Source organism: Dermochelys coriacea, chromosome 3, assembly GCF_009764565.3.
Source record: "Dermochelys coriacea isolate rDerCor1 chromosome 3, rDerCor1.pri.v4, whole genome shotgun sequence".
Taxonomy (NCBI): Eukaryota; Metazoa; Chordata; order Testudines; family Dermochelyidae; genus Dermochelys; species Dermochelys coriacea.
The window spans coordinates 183,284,367-183,297,542 of NC_050070.1; the positions used below are offsets into that span (position 1 = coordinate 183,284,367).

Sequence of the window (13,176 nt, forward strand, 5' to 3'; positions counted from 1 at the left end):
TGCTTGTGCACGAAACAGGTTCGTGAAGGAGGGGGGAAGGGGGGAAATGCGGCACACTGAGGAGAGGACGCAGGGCTGATGTGGGGATTTGGGGAAGGGGACCAATAGAGGCAGGGAGGGGGCAGGGAAGGGGTGGAGTTGAGGCAAGGCCAGGGGCAGAGGGTGCAAACTGGCATCGGGAGAACCAGCCTCTGGCTGCTACTATAAATTTGCCGCCCCTTCAAATTTGCTGCCCTTGTTGGCCTAGGCGTTAATACACCACTGAAGTTCCCTCAGCCTCTCCTCATAAGTTATGTGTTTCGGCCCCCTAATCATTTTTATTGCCCTCCGCTGTAATCAATATCACCAGCTTCAAGGGCCTTCAGAAATCATGGGTCATGCTTCAAAAAATAATGATTGGCTAAAAACTCAAGAGATATTGTTAGGCTTTTGGTTTTCAAGCTTTTCTCCACAACCCTGAGGGCTAGAAACTTACTTATTTAGAAAGGAAAGCTAAGATTCTCACATAAACATAGGGCTCCAAGAGCTGGGGATTTAAGAAAAACACCAAATATCACAGAACTCACAATCGAATGATGAGGGTGAACAACAGTGATTGTTGAAGACCCACCTCTTCTCCAAGCAGCCAAGAGTAGGGAGGAGAATTTTCCCTTCCCTGTAGACATCTGATTCTATGTGGGAGGGATAGAGTAGCAGAGATCCTCCTCTATCACAGCAGCCCCATGGGGAAAGAGAAAGAACTAATGGTGCAGGTGATGCTGTAACTTTAAACAGACAGCTCCTAGCCAGAAGCTGGTACTATAAAGGGATCCACTAAGAAGGGTCCAGAGAAAGCACCCTGGTAAAAAATCCAGCACCCTCCCACTCCCCAGCAACTAGGGGTGACAGGGGTATGTGCTTATCATTAAGGGATACATCATTGGGTCTGGGCCTCATTCAGGTTCCCCCCACCTCATCTTACACATCTGTGGATAGAAGGTTTTGGGTTTTGGCTAAAGTTTTCAAGCCCTGCCTAAACTTCTGTGTAGCGCAGATAGCAATGATACATCATGTACTGCATTCCACTCCAGAGATGGCTGCCCTTCACTAGAGGTGAAGTGATAAACACCTTGGGGGTCTCTTTTTCAGGAGGAAAGATGAGGTGAATATTATGTTAATGTCTTCTGAACTTAAATTAGGCCTTTGTTAGTAAAAAAAAATAGCTAACCAAGTCAAGTCATTTTAATTGCTTTTCATAGGACAGACTTCAATACCTAGTGCTCAAATATTTCAATTCCCACTTTAGGTAAAAGGTGTCTCATGAGAAGACATAATACCTGACAGAATATGAATATTAGAACTTAAATTCAGAAAGTTGAGTTGGTGCTTTGAAAATGTAAAAAATAGATCTCATTTAAAAGATGTTTTCCCAGAAGCTTTATTTTTCATCTCTTTTCCAGGAAGCAATCCCATTAGAAGACATGTACGGTAACAGAAATATTAATGAAACATTAGATTAAAATATACATAGTTAGTCTATTAATCTTGGAGTCAGCATGTATCTTGTCATCTGCAATATTTATCCCCCTTGTCTAAAGCGGACAGTGGCCGTTCTTATATGTGTATTTCCTTAGTAGTTTCATTTCACTAATGATGATTTTTATTATTTGTATTGTGTGTTTTTCTGAAATTTAGAGCATTATCCTCCAGTTAAACTCTAATGAAAAAATGATTATATTAATTTTTAATTCCTCAATAAAACTTAGATCTAAATAACGACATTAGATATTTCTAATATTTTATTGTCGCATTCACTATAGTAGTACCTCGGGGAACTGAATCTATAAGACACAGTCTGGCAGGTGTGGATATTTTTACTCCAGCTATTCACCTGTGGGAGTGTCAGTATTATTGCTTTTCTTTGGAAGTGGTTAAAGGTTGCAAGCATTATGAACTTGGATTATCCGTGGTCTGTTCTAAAAGTACTTTTGTGCCAAATTTGTACACATTCCAGAATTATTACTGCAGAGAATAGTAAAACCTTGCTGATGCCACAAGAAATATCATTATTTGGGGGTTGGACTAGATGACCTTCTGGGGTCCCTTCCAACCCTGATATTCTATGATTCTATGATTTTGGGGATGTATTTTTATACTTCCATAGTTTTTATTGCATCTAAAGTTGGCAAACTGGTAGTGCTGGACCAGAGGCCAAAAAGAAACAAAATCATAACTGTCCGCTCTTGCCTTGATTTGCCTTTCATGTGAGCTGCTCCAGTTCGGTGGATCATTTTCATTCTCAGTGTTTTGTCAGGACAAGTTAGCAATATTTACAGTACACAGTCCATAAAACATGTCTGAAAACACTCCCTACCTGTTCTTACATTGCAGTAGTTACAATCAGTGGCTTGAAGACAAGAGTTTTCAGATCATTGATTTACATTTCTGTAAGAGACCTAGAGCCATTCCTTCAGCGCTTGAGCACTTAAAACTTTTATAGATCTCCGGTTTCAGAGTAGCAGCCAGGTTAGTCAGTATTCGCAGAAAGAAAAGGAGTACTTGTGGCACCTTAGAGACTAACAAATTTATTTGAGCATAAGCTTTTGTGAGCTACAGCTCACTTCATCAGATGCATAGATCTCAGAGTCTGTTAGGAATGAAGGACTGGGCCCAAAACATATGCCTGCTTTATCCTTTTCCATCTGTCTGACTAGTTAGTTGGTCATCATCACCATAGTATCTAAGTACATCCTAGTCTTTAATAGATTTGTTCTCACAGTCTGAGGTCAGACTCCTATAGCTGACCAGACAGTTGGGACCGAGAGATTTTTAAGCCTTATATCTTTAAAACTCCATGTACTTTGTCCCAAAACTGCCCAGAAAACTCTACCCTGAAATGAGATGTAATATGTAAAACTACAGGGGTGGATTGATTTGGTTCTGCTGAGGTTACGTAACTGGGTTCATATGCATAAGAACATGTTGAAAATTTGATTTATAACATGGCAACTAGCTTCATCTTTAACTATGGAGGTCTGATGAATTTGCTCAGCATCAGATTACTAATTACTACCATTACTAATCCTCTAAATCAGTGGCTTTCAAACTGGCCTACTCCTAAGGTTATGCAATCTCTCATCAGTAGGGATGCGAGCTCTCTTCAGGAGGGATGCACAGAAAAATCTTGTAATGGCAGACAATGCACTTGTGTAGTAAGACTTGGCAATCTAACCATAGGTATATCATGACCCTATCTCAGATGGGGTTCGCAGTAGACTATATAATTTGGAAGGGAGTACACAGCCTAAAAAATTTGAAAACCACTGCTCTAAATCATCCAGTTCTTCCTTTCATGGGGTGCTTTCCCTGCTGGAGCTCCTCTTCCTTGTGGCTGGAGCTGGGGAATTAGCTCTGCCAGTCTGATTCCCCTTTCTGCAAATGTTCACTCTGTCTGTCTCTCACACTCTCTCTCCCTCTTGGGACTCGACTACTCCCTCTTCTTGGCTTAGCCCTCTGGCCAGGTCACTCTAGTTTTCCCCTTCCAGGGGTTTGTGTACCAAAGTCTTTTTGTACCAGTTGTCCCAGGCAGTCTTCCCATTCACTCCCCATCAATAGTGCTACTTCCTGAGCAGCTGGTAGGGGAACCAGGGCCTCTCTTTTCTCCAGGTTCCAGCCCAGGGACCCTGCAACCAGTGATTAAGGTCTGCACTGTCCCACACCTTGCCGCTGTTTCTTGGATTGCTTCCTACATTGCCTCTATCAGGCTTCTTTTCCACCCTCCTCCAGGTGTTTCCTTCCCTCTAGGTCAAACTCCCTTCTCTCTCTAGCCTCAGAGAGAGTGACTGCAGACCTCAGCATTGCAGTCCCTCCCCCAGTCTCAGCTATTTGGCTTTATACAAGCCCTGCCTGTTCCTGTATAGGTGAGCTTCATCCTTTAATTAGTCCTCATTGCTCTCTGGCAATACCAGTACAAAGGATAATCATTCAACACGAATATTGATTTACTCACATACTCAATAATTGAAAGGCAATCCTATAGTGTTCATCACCATAGTATCTGAAAAGGAATTTCTCACCCTGCCTCCATTTTCATATCTGTTTTACACCATTGCTGGTTCATAGTAAAGAAAGTAACAGCAGCACAGCTGTAGAGCTTCAGTGTTGACACTACCTAAGCAGCTGGGAGGGGTTCTGCTGTTGGTGTAGGTAGTTTTTCAAACCATTCACTGACACAGATAACCTGACCTAATTATCTAGTGTAGACCAGTGCTTAGACTGTAAATGCCTTGGGACAGGGATTGTGGTTTTGTTCTGTGTTTGTACAGCGCCAAGCACTATGAGGTCCTGGTCCATGACTAGGGTTCCTAGGTGCTATAGTGGTACAAATAATAAATAATAAAAACATAGAAGAAAGAATCTATTTAATTCCCAGGACAAAATGTGTGACATAATGATTAAAATTCAATTTTAAATACAGGTATAACAATAAGGGAATACTAGGCAGCAAAACCATACCATTACTAGAGTGGCGTAGGAAATGTTTTTTTCATCCTGTGAATATTTTTGAATTCAATATTTTTTCCTGTCTTGCACTGGGATAAAAAGTCAAAATTTCTAAAATATTCACAAACCAAGAAACTGATTTTTTTTCATTTTAGGTTAAAACATTTCATTTTATAATTTTTAAAAATTTAGTTCTGGTTTAAATGTTTTCTTTTTTAACCTTTCAGTCTAATTAGCTTGAAATTCCAAATGGAAGTTCATTTCAAACTGGAAAAATGGAATATTATGCCTCAAAGTTGTCAAAACAAATGTTCTGACAATTCTGAAATTTTCTCTTGACTTTTTTGAGTTGGGAAATTCATTGAACACTCCAGCCTTGTTTTGTGAACCATTTCAGTTTTGAGGAATCAGCTTTCTTTGGAAGAAAAATCAATTAGTCAACAAATTCCAAACCAGCTCTAAACATTTCCCCCACATTTCCAGAGAGTTACATTGTGTTTTAGTCTCATAACTTCCACTAATGATAATAGAGCTTCACATAGCAAAGTCCATTAAATAGTTCCCTTTGATATCAAGTTTTTAATGCCTTTCTGTACCTTGTTACTATATTAGAGGTGGGATGACTTTGTCTTGATGACAGCATAAATTGAAAGCTATATCAGGTTCTAATCAACAATAATAAACCATATGCCTGATCATGAAGTTTGAGATGAATGTTCCATATTGATGGATGTTGTGTACTTAGCTGACATGCTGTGTATATTAACAATATTCATATGGATGTAAAATGGGCAAACACATTTTATTTTATATATAGATATGTATATGGCCAAAGATTCTGTCTTTTGAGTTTATAAAAAATTGTTTGGTGTGTTAATATATGGAAATTGTGCTGTGACCTATTTAAAATGACATCACAGTAACCAGTAATTTAGTTTGGAAAAGGCACTGCACATGCTAAATGCCCCATGTTTATACTTGTCCCATTCACTTAAAGGTAATATCATTACCAGTTTTTGTTTTGCAGAATTTATAAAATAAATATGAGCTTAGAATATTTCTAATCCAAAAGATGAGGCTAAGAAATTTTAAAGATTTCTAGATTTTCCTGACAATTCTTCTGAAAATTCCCTCCCCCCAAGGTTTTTGCCTGTGAAAGGAAATGCAAAGTATTAGATTTATTCCTGTGAAATGTGGAGTTCCCTCAACTATCACTGAAATAACTGTGGCTCTGATTCTGCATTTGTGTGGATCCGATTGCAGGATCTGAGCCTATGTGTATTTAAAGTGACAGACACTTCTCTTGCATTACAAATAAACTCCATCCCTCTATGGGTCTAATTCTGAAAACCCTTACTCACATCAGTTATCCATGCTCATTAGACTAATCCTATTGACTTCCTCAGGACTGTTTTTGTGATTATAGGATAGGTTTGTGAGAAAAGGATTGTGAAAATGGGTCCCAGTTTTTCAAGCTGAAAGAAATCCTTATTCTTCTTGCTAATGAAAGAGGAGCTAGTGCTGATTTTTCTATTTTTAAACCCTATTAAATAAAGAAAGCTATTTGGTGTTCATGAAGACGATAGGGGACCGTAGGGAAGAAATTTACTTGAGCTTTTTAATTTTTTTTCTTGGTGAGACCCTTTGGGAAAAGGAGCAAACTCAGTTGGTGAAAGTAACTGATATGGACTATCCATTATTCCTGAAAGAGATGTCCCAGACTCAATGAACTGTCAGAAGTTTGTCACTACCACATGCAAGCCTTCAGAAGTTAAATCTGAGGAGAGAAGCTGTTGTTAGGAATCTTTCCCAGTACAACACAATCTCTAATTCTCACTAAAACAACTCTTAATTAGTACTTCTTCTTTTTCCTCCTCCTCTTCCTTTTTTTTTTAAAACAGCACCAGGGAAAAATTGGAGTTAAGTTTAATGTTGGAACTGATGACATCTCTATCGAAGAGATCAACGCAATCATTAATGATGGAAAATACCATGTAGTACGTTTTACAAGAAGTGGCGGCAATGCCACATTACAGGTGGACAACTGGCCAGTTATAGAACGTTACCCAGCAGGTAAGAAAGTAAACAAACATTTGTGGAAGAGGGGGTGGGGAAGTATTTGGAAATGTGCTTTGCTTTGCTTCTGTACTCATGAAATATTGATTCCTTCAAGATGCTCTAATAGTTAATTGGGTAGTCAAAGAGTCATGAACATCTTGCAATTTGTGATGATGGCATTTCCTATCTTTTGTCAAATTTAAAAACATCAGTGAAAATGGAGAAATGTAGATGTCAAGGCATAAAATAGCCAAGTTCCTTTTTAAATTTGTTTTATTCTTTATTGGATCATTGTACTTAGACATAGAAAAGGCTTTGACAAAAGCAACGTGATAAGCCCCCCCCAAAATGACTTATGGGAAAATTTGTATTGAAGAAAATGTTGTCTGTGGTCTTTTAATAACATCGGGCTTTTATAGAGCTTTGAAACTTAATAAATCAACAGAAGTATTACAACAGATCTAGAAAGAGAAGAAAATACATCAGTTCTTAGCTGCATACACATACATCAGTTCTTAGCTGCATACACAATCAATTTAAAGTGCATTTAGTTAAATACAATATATGGATTCGATCCTACAAAAGCTTTACTCACATGAGTGGCCCCATTGACATCAATGGAGCCGTTCACAAGAAGAAAGGGTTTCCAGGATCAGGCCTGAATTTAGTATTCAAATCCTGTGCCTTGAAGAAGAATGTCTGTCATTAATATTATTAGTTTTTAAAGGCATTTAAAGGCATACAACATGTTTCTTATTTAAAATAACTGTTAAGCTATTAGTGGTAATTTGCAAATCTGCACATTATTTGTTGACAATTTTTGTGAATGTTTGAATTAGTAAATCAAAGGCAACAAGCCAGAGATGAAAATAAAAGCTAGTTTGCATATTTACTCGTTAATCTTGTTAGATACAAACAAATGGTAGACTTTTTTATCTTTTAAAATAAAGAAAAAAAGACTGTCCCCTTCTTCATGGATTTATATTTTAATTACAGAGTATATCAATTGCATTCCTTGTACTAAGAATGAATTTGTTATACTTGAATCAACTTTTTTTCCTTTGCATTTGAGAGGATCCTTTCAGTTTTATACCTCAGGAACAGAAAATTGCATAGGTGAACAGTCTCTTGTGGATCAAATCTGGGAAAATGCTCATATTTAAAACAAAAATGGTGTAGAGAATCTATACAAAAGGTGAGTCCAGATAGCCATGAATGCCCAAGGTCTGTATGCCAATATGTTCAACAAACTAGCAATTCTTGGTATTCAATTTAAAATGAGAGATTAGTTGCATTTGACAGCACACAAGGCTAGTTTTACATCTGAAATGCAAAACACTTCCATAAAGAAGCACAATAGAACATATGACATGCCAACTTCAGAATAGTGATGCTATATTATAGAGAAAAGCATATTGTGTGTATGTGTGCATGCGCGCATGCACATGATTTTCCCCAAAGCTTTTTAGCTTTAATAGGGTTGCGGGTCAGTGGAGGCTGGAATAAAGGGAAATGGAGTGGGACTTTAATTTAATGAGAAGGAGAAACAGGGCTTTTGGAGAGGACAGGGGAAAGAGATGCTTTTGTAGATGAGGCCTGAAATATGGCTTTATTTTCCTTTACACTGGTTGCAATCTTTTGAAGCTCTAAAGTAGCCATCCACGACAATGCTGAGCAGCATTTGAGCCATGAAGGCACTGGTATGGAAAAAGTCTGACTTTAGAGCAATATCCCAAACCCTAAGGAAAGAAACAAACATTAACATACTGATAGCTCCATTTTACAGAAATGAAAACATGCAACATAAGAGCTGTAGTACTGGCACGTTAATATACAGAATACTCTAATGATCCCATTTAAAAATAAGGAAATGACTATACTGAAGCAATACACCCAGACCATGCCCAAGATTTCAGTTACATTTTTTTAACTTTCCATAAATTTAGAACATACCTAGATTTTTGTACAAAAGATAATGGCCAATTTCCCTAGTGGAATGTAAGATATTCTGAGAGTCTCCTCTATGTGCTGCAGTACCTACAATGGTGAGTGCTAAAATGAGGACACTTTCCTTTTCATTAAAAATCTTACCTAGATTGTTGTGTGGAGACAAGGCTTCTAGATAATTTCTGTAAAATGATAAAATATTATTTGTTGTACTTCTGTTTATATTTGCTGTCCCCACAGTAGCTATGGTTGAGGTCGATTAAAGCTACTCTTTCAAATATAGCTCAGAATTTCCTTGCTTGTTTTATTGCTTAATTCATGCACAACCATTGTAAGGCTTTAATTTTCCTTGAGTTTTTATCACTAGCATCATATTGCCCTTCTTCATACAATAACATCATCTTCAAAAGTTGTTTTCTTTTTCCCGCTTCTACCCAACATATCATCTTTCCATACTTTACTTTTGATTTTTCTCATGTTATTTCATCTAATGCTGAGCTTTTGCTCTGCCTTTCTTCAGAATGGCATAGTTTCTTCATATACTTGCATTGATATCTCAGTTTGAGATACATCAAACCAGCTCAGAAGAGTGTGGATACCTCCAAACTTGGAATAGTTCAGAAGTGTGAAAGATTGATTTTTCTCTAAATATGTAAGTGGTGCCATTTTGAGAGATATCACTCCAGCTCTCCTGAAAGCAGTATCTCTAGAAGAGAAGTCTGAAAGGTGTCAGATATTGCAGGTTGGCAAACACTGTTATATCTCCTGCTATATCCGTTTCAGAAGTGTTGCTGTTATTAGTACTTTAAGGATTGATAGGAACACTTAACCATCCTGACTATCCAGTGAACTAGCTGATATATCAGATGTTTGGTGGGTGGACAAATTGTAATAGATTCCTGCATTATGGGGCATTAATTCTCATTTCAGTGCCCATAGATATGGGTCTCTGCAGTTTCTGGTTTTTGAGATTTTTCTATCTAATTTTATAAAGCACCTCTCACCAAAATATTTAAACACAGATTTACCCCCTCTTCTTGCTTCTGTATTGATTAATTAAGAATAAACCAGAGTAGTAGGTTAATTAATAAATCTGTTATTTTTAAATATACAGTGTATCTCTTTTTCTCTAAAATGTTTAGAAACATCTTTCTTCCGGTTTCCGCCACAAGTAGTCCTGTTCTTTTTGCGGATACAGACTAACACAGCTGCTACTCTGAAACTCATTCTCCTTCTATTACTTTACAAAAGAAAGATTATATTCAGAGTTATAATGTTTTATTTCAAAGCAGACTTTGACTCCCTCAGGGAACAGATGGCCAGGATCCCCTGGGGGACTAACATGAAAGGGAAGGGAGTCCAGGAGAGCTGGCTGTATTTCAAGGAATCCCTGTTGAGGTTACAGGGACAAACCATCCCGATGAGTCGAAAGAATAGTAAATATGGCAGGCGACCAGCTTGGCTTAATGGTGAAATCCTAGCGGATCTTAAACATAAAAAAGAAGCTTACAAGAAGTGGAAGCTTGGACATATGACCAGGGAAGAGTATAAAAATATTGCTCGGGCATGTAGGAAAGATATCAGGAGGGCCAAATCGCACCTGGAGCTGCAGCTAGCAAGAGATGTCAAGAGTAACAAGAAGGGTTTCTTCAGGTATGTTGGCAACAAGAAGAAAGCCAAGGAAAGTGTGGGCCCCTTACTGAATGAGGGAGGCAAGCTAGTGACAGAGGATGTGGAAAAAGCTAATGTACTCAATGCTTTTTTTGCCTCTGTTTTCACTAACAAGGTCAGCTCCCAGACTGCTGTGCTGGGCAACACAAAATGGGGAAGAGATGGCCAGCCCTCTGTAGAGATAGAGGTGGTTAGGGACTATTTAGAAAAGCTGGACGTGCACAAGTCCATGGGGCCGGACGAATTGCATCCGAGAGTGCTGAAGGAATTGGCGGCTGTGATTGCAGAGCCCTTGGCCATTATCTTTGAAAACTCGTGGCGAACGGGGGAAGTCCCGGATGACTGGAAAAAGGCTAATGTAGTGCCCATCTTTAAAAAAGGGAAGAAGGAGGATCCTGGGAACTACAGGCCGGTCAGCCTCACCTCAGTCCCTGGAAAAATCATGGAGCAGGTCCTCAAAGAATCAATCCTGAAGCACTTAGAGGAGAGGAAAGTGATCAGGAACAGTCAGCATGGATTCACCAAGGGAAGGTCATGCCTGACTAATCTAATCGCCTTTTATGATGAGATTACTGGTTCTGTGGATGAAGGGAAAGCAGTGGATGTATTGTTTCTTGACTTTAGCAAAGCTTTTGACATGGTCTCCCACAGCATTCTTGTCAGCAAGTTAAGGAAGTATGGGCTGGATGAATGCACTATAAGGTGGGTAGAAAGCTGGCTAGATTGTCGGGCTCAACGGGTAGTGATCAATGGCTCCATGTCTAGTTGGCAGCCGGTGTCAAGTGGAGTGCCCCAGGGGTCGGTCCTGGGGCCCGTTTTGTTCAATATCTTCATAAATGATCTGGAGGATGGTGTGGATTGCACTCTCAGCAAATTTGCGGATGATACTAAACTGGGAGGAGTGGTAGATACGCTGGAGGGGAGGGATAGGATACAGAAGGACCTAGACAAATTGGAGGATTGGGCCAAAAGAAATCTAATGAGGTTCAATAAGGATAAATGCAGGGTCCTGCACTTAGGATGGAAGAATCCAATGCACCGCTACAGACTAGGGACCGAATGGCTCGGCAGCAGTTCTGCGGAAAAGGACTTAGGGGTGACAGTGGACGAGAAGCTGGATATGAGTCAGCAGTGTGCCCTTGTTGCCAAGAAGGCCAATGGCATTTTGGGATGTATAAGTAGGGGCATAGCGAGCAGATCGAGGGACGTGATCGTTCCCCTCTATTCGACACTGGTGAGGCCTCATCTGGAGTACTGTGTCCAGTTTTGGGCCCCACACTACAGGAAGGATATGGATAAATTGGAAAGAGTACAACGAAGGGCAACGAAAATGATTAGGGTCTAGAGCACATGACTTATGAGGAGAGGCTGAGGGAGCTGGGATTGTTTAGTCTGCAGAAGAGAAGAATGAGGGGGGATTTGATAGCTGCTTTCAACTACCTGAAAGGGGGTTTCAAAGAGGATGGCTCTAGACTGTTCTCAATGGTAGCAGATGACAGAACGAGGAGTAATGGTCTCAAGTTGCAATGGGGGAGGTTTAGATTGGATATTAGGAAAAACTTTTTCACTAAGAGGGTGGTGAAACACTGGAATGCGTTACCTAGGGAGGTGGTAGAATCTCCTTCCTTAGAGGTTTTTAAGGTCAGGCTTGACAAAGCCCTAGCTGGGATGATTTAACTGGGACTTGGTCCTGCTTTGAGCAGGGGGTTGGACTAGATGACCTTCTGGGGTCCCTTCCAACCCTGATATTCTATGATTCTATGATTTAGTCTAAAAGAGGAACCTGTGTTTACAGACAGGTTTGTTTTAATTTCATTGCCTGTGTAGTATCAAAGGCTTGGTCTACACTATTGGGGGGGGGAATCGATCTAAGATACGCAACTTCAGCTATGAGAATAGCGTAACTGAAGTTGACGTATCTTAGATCGACTTAGAATCACTTACTTTGCATCCTCGTGGCGCGGGATTGACAGCCGCCGTGCCCTTGTCGACTCCGCTTCCACCTCTCGACCTGGTGGAATTCCAGAGTCGACGGCAGAGCAATCGGGGATCGATTTATTGTGTCTGCACTAGACGCAATAAATCGATCCCAGATAGATCGATCACTACCCGCCGATCCGGTGGGTAGTGTAGACGTGGCCTTAGATACCTTCCATTTTGCCAGAATGTTGTTCTTTCTCTTATTGTGCCTCCTAGCAATTTTACAATAATCAATCAGAATTTGTAGATAACTAAACATTGTAGCTAACACTTCACACTAGGTTATCATTCTCTCACTATGTGTTTACTAGAAGTAAAAAAAACATGCTTTGAAGTGATCATATATATATTATATTTAATAAAATACATATGTGCATGCACACACGCATAGTGTATGTGTGTTTATGCTGATATTTATAGAGGTGGATGTGAACACACATGTAAACATATATAAATTTGAACTCTATTTCTTTACAGGCATAACAAAATAAAAGCAAACATTGGAAAAATGGGAAAGACATGTAGCAGAATAAAGTATAGAAACAAAAATAATATATACATTAATACAACATTAATACTTTATAGAAGAGAGTAACCGTCCTTTTCCTGCAAAAGTATCCAGCAGCTAACTTATTCAGTGCCTTAAGGCCTCTTTAGTCACCTCCCAGCCAGTGAGATTTGACACCAGGCTTGGCCTTTTTTTCGAGTTAAACATCTGAGCTATGATGAAGGATACCTCAATCTGTGCTCCGAATTAAATCCATAGCTTCCCCCATCCCAACTGTCACTGGTTGTACTGATTTTGCTCACCAACTCCCAGTCCTGTGGCTGGGACTGGGATGAGTTTGGGCCCTGCTAATGCACCTGTACTTCATTTAACTCCTGATCCAGAAGCTAACTAGGATGCTCCCTCTGAATAAGGGTAGATCCATTCATCTTTCGATGAGCAATAAAAAAAATGCCTAGACCTGCACTGGTTTCAGAGTAGCAGCCGTGTTAGTCTGTATTCGCAAAAAGAAAAGGAGTACTTGTGGCACC

At 39.6% G+C, this 13,176-nt stretch overlaps 1 protein-coding gene across 45 annotated transcripts in view; it reads left to right on the plus strand.

The window, feature by feature from the left end:
• NRXN1 (neurexin 1) overlaps positions 1-13,176 on the plus strand; it is a 1,286,326-nt gene that overhangs the window by 1,077,700 nt on the left and 195,450 nt on the right. For all 45 annotated transcript variants that reach the window (XM_038395424.2, XM_043511917.1, XM_043511928.1 and 42 more), the window contains one exon: positions 6,384-6,555. In XM_038395424.2, the coding sequence (XP_038251352.1) occupies positions 6,384-6,555 (172 nt within the window). The remainder of the gene's footprint in view (positions 1-6,383; positions 6,556-13,176) is intronic.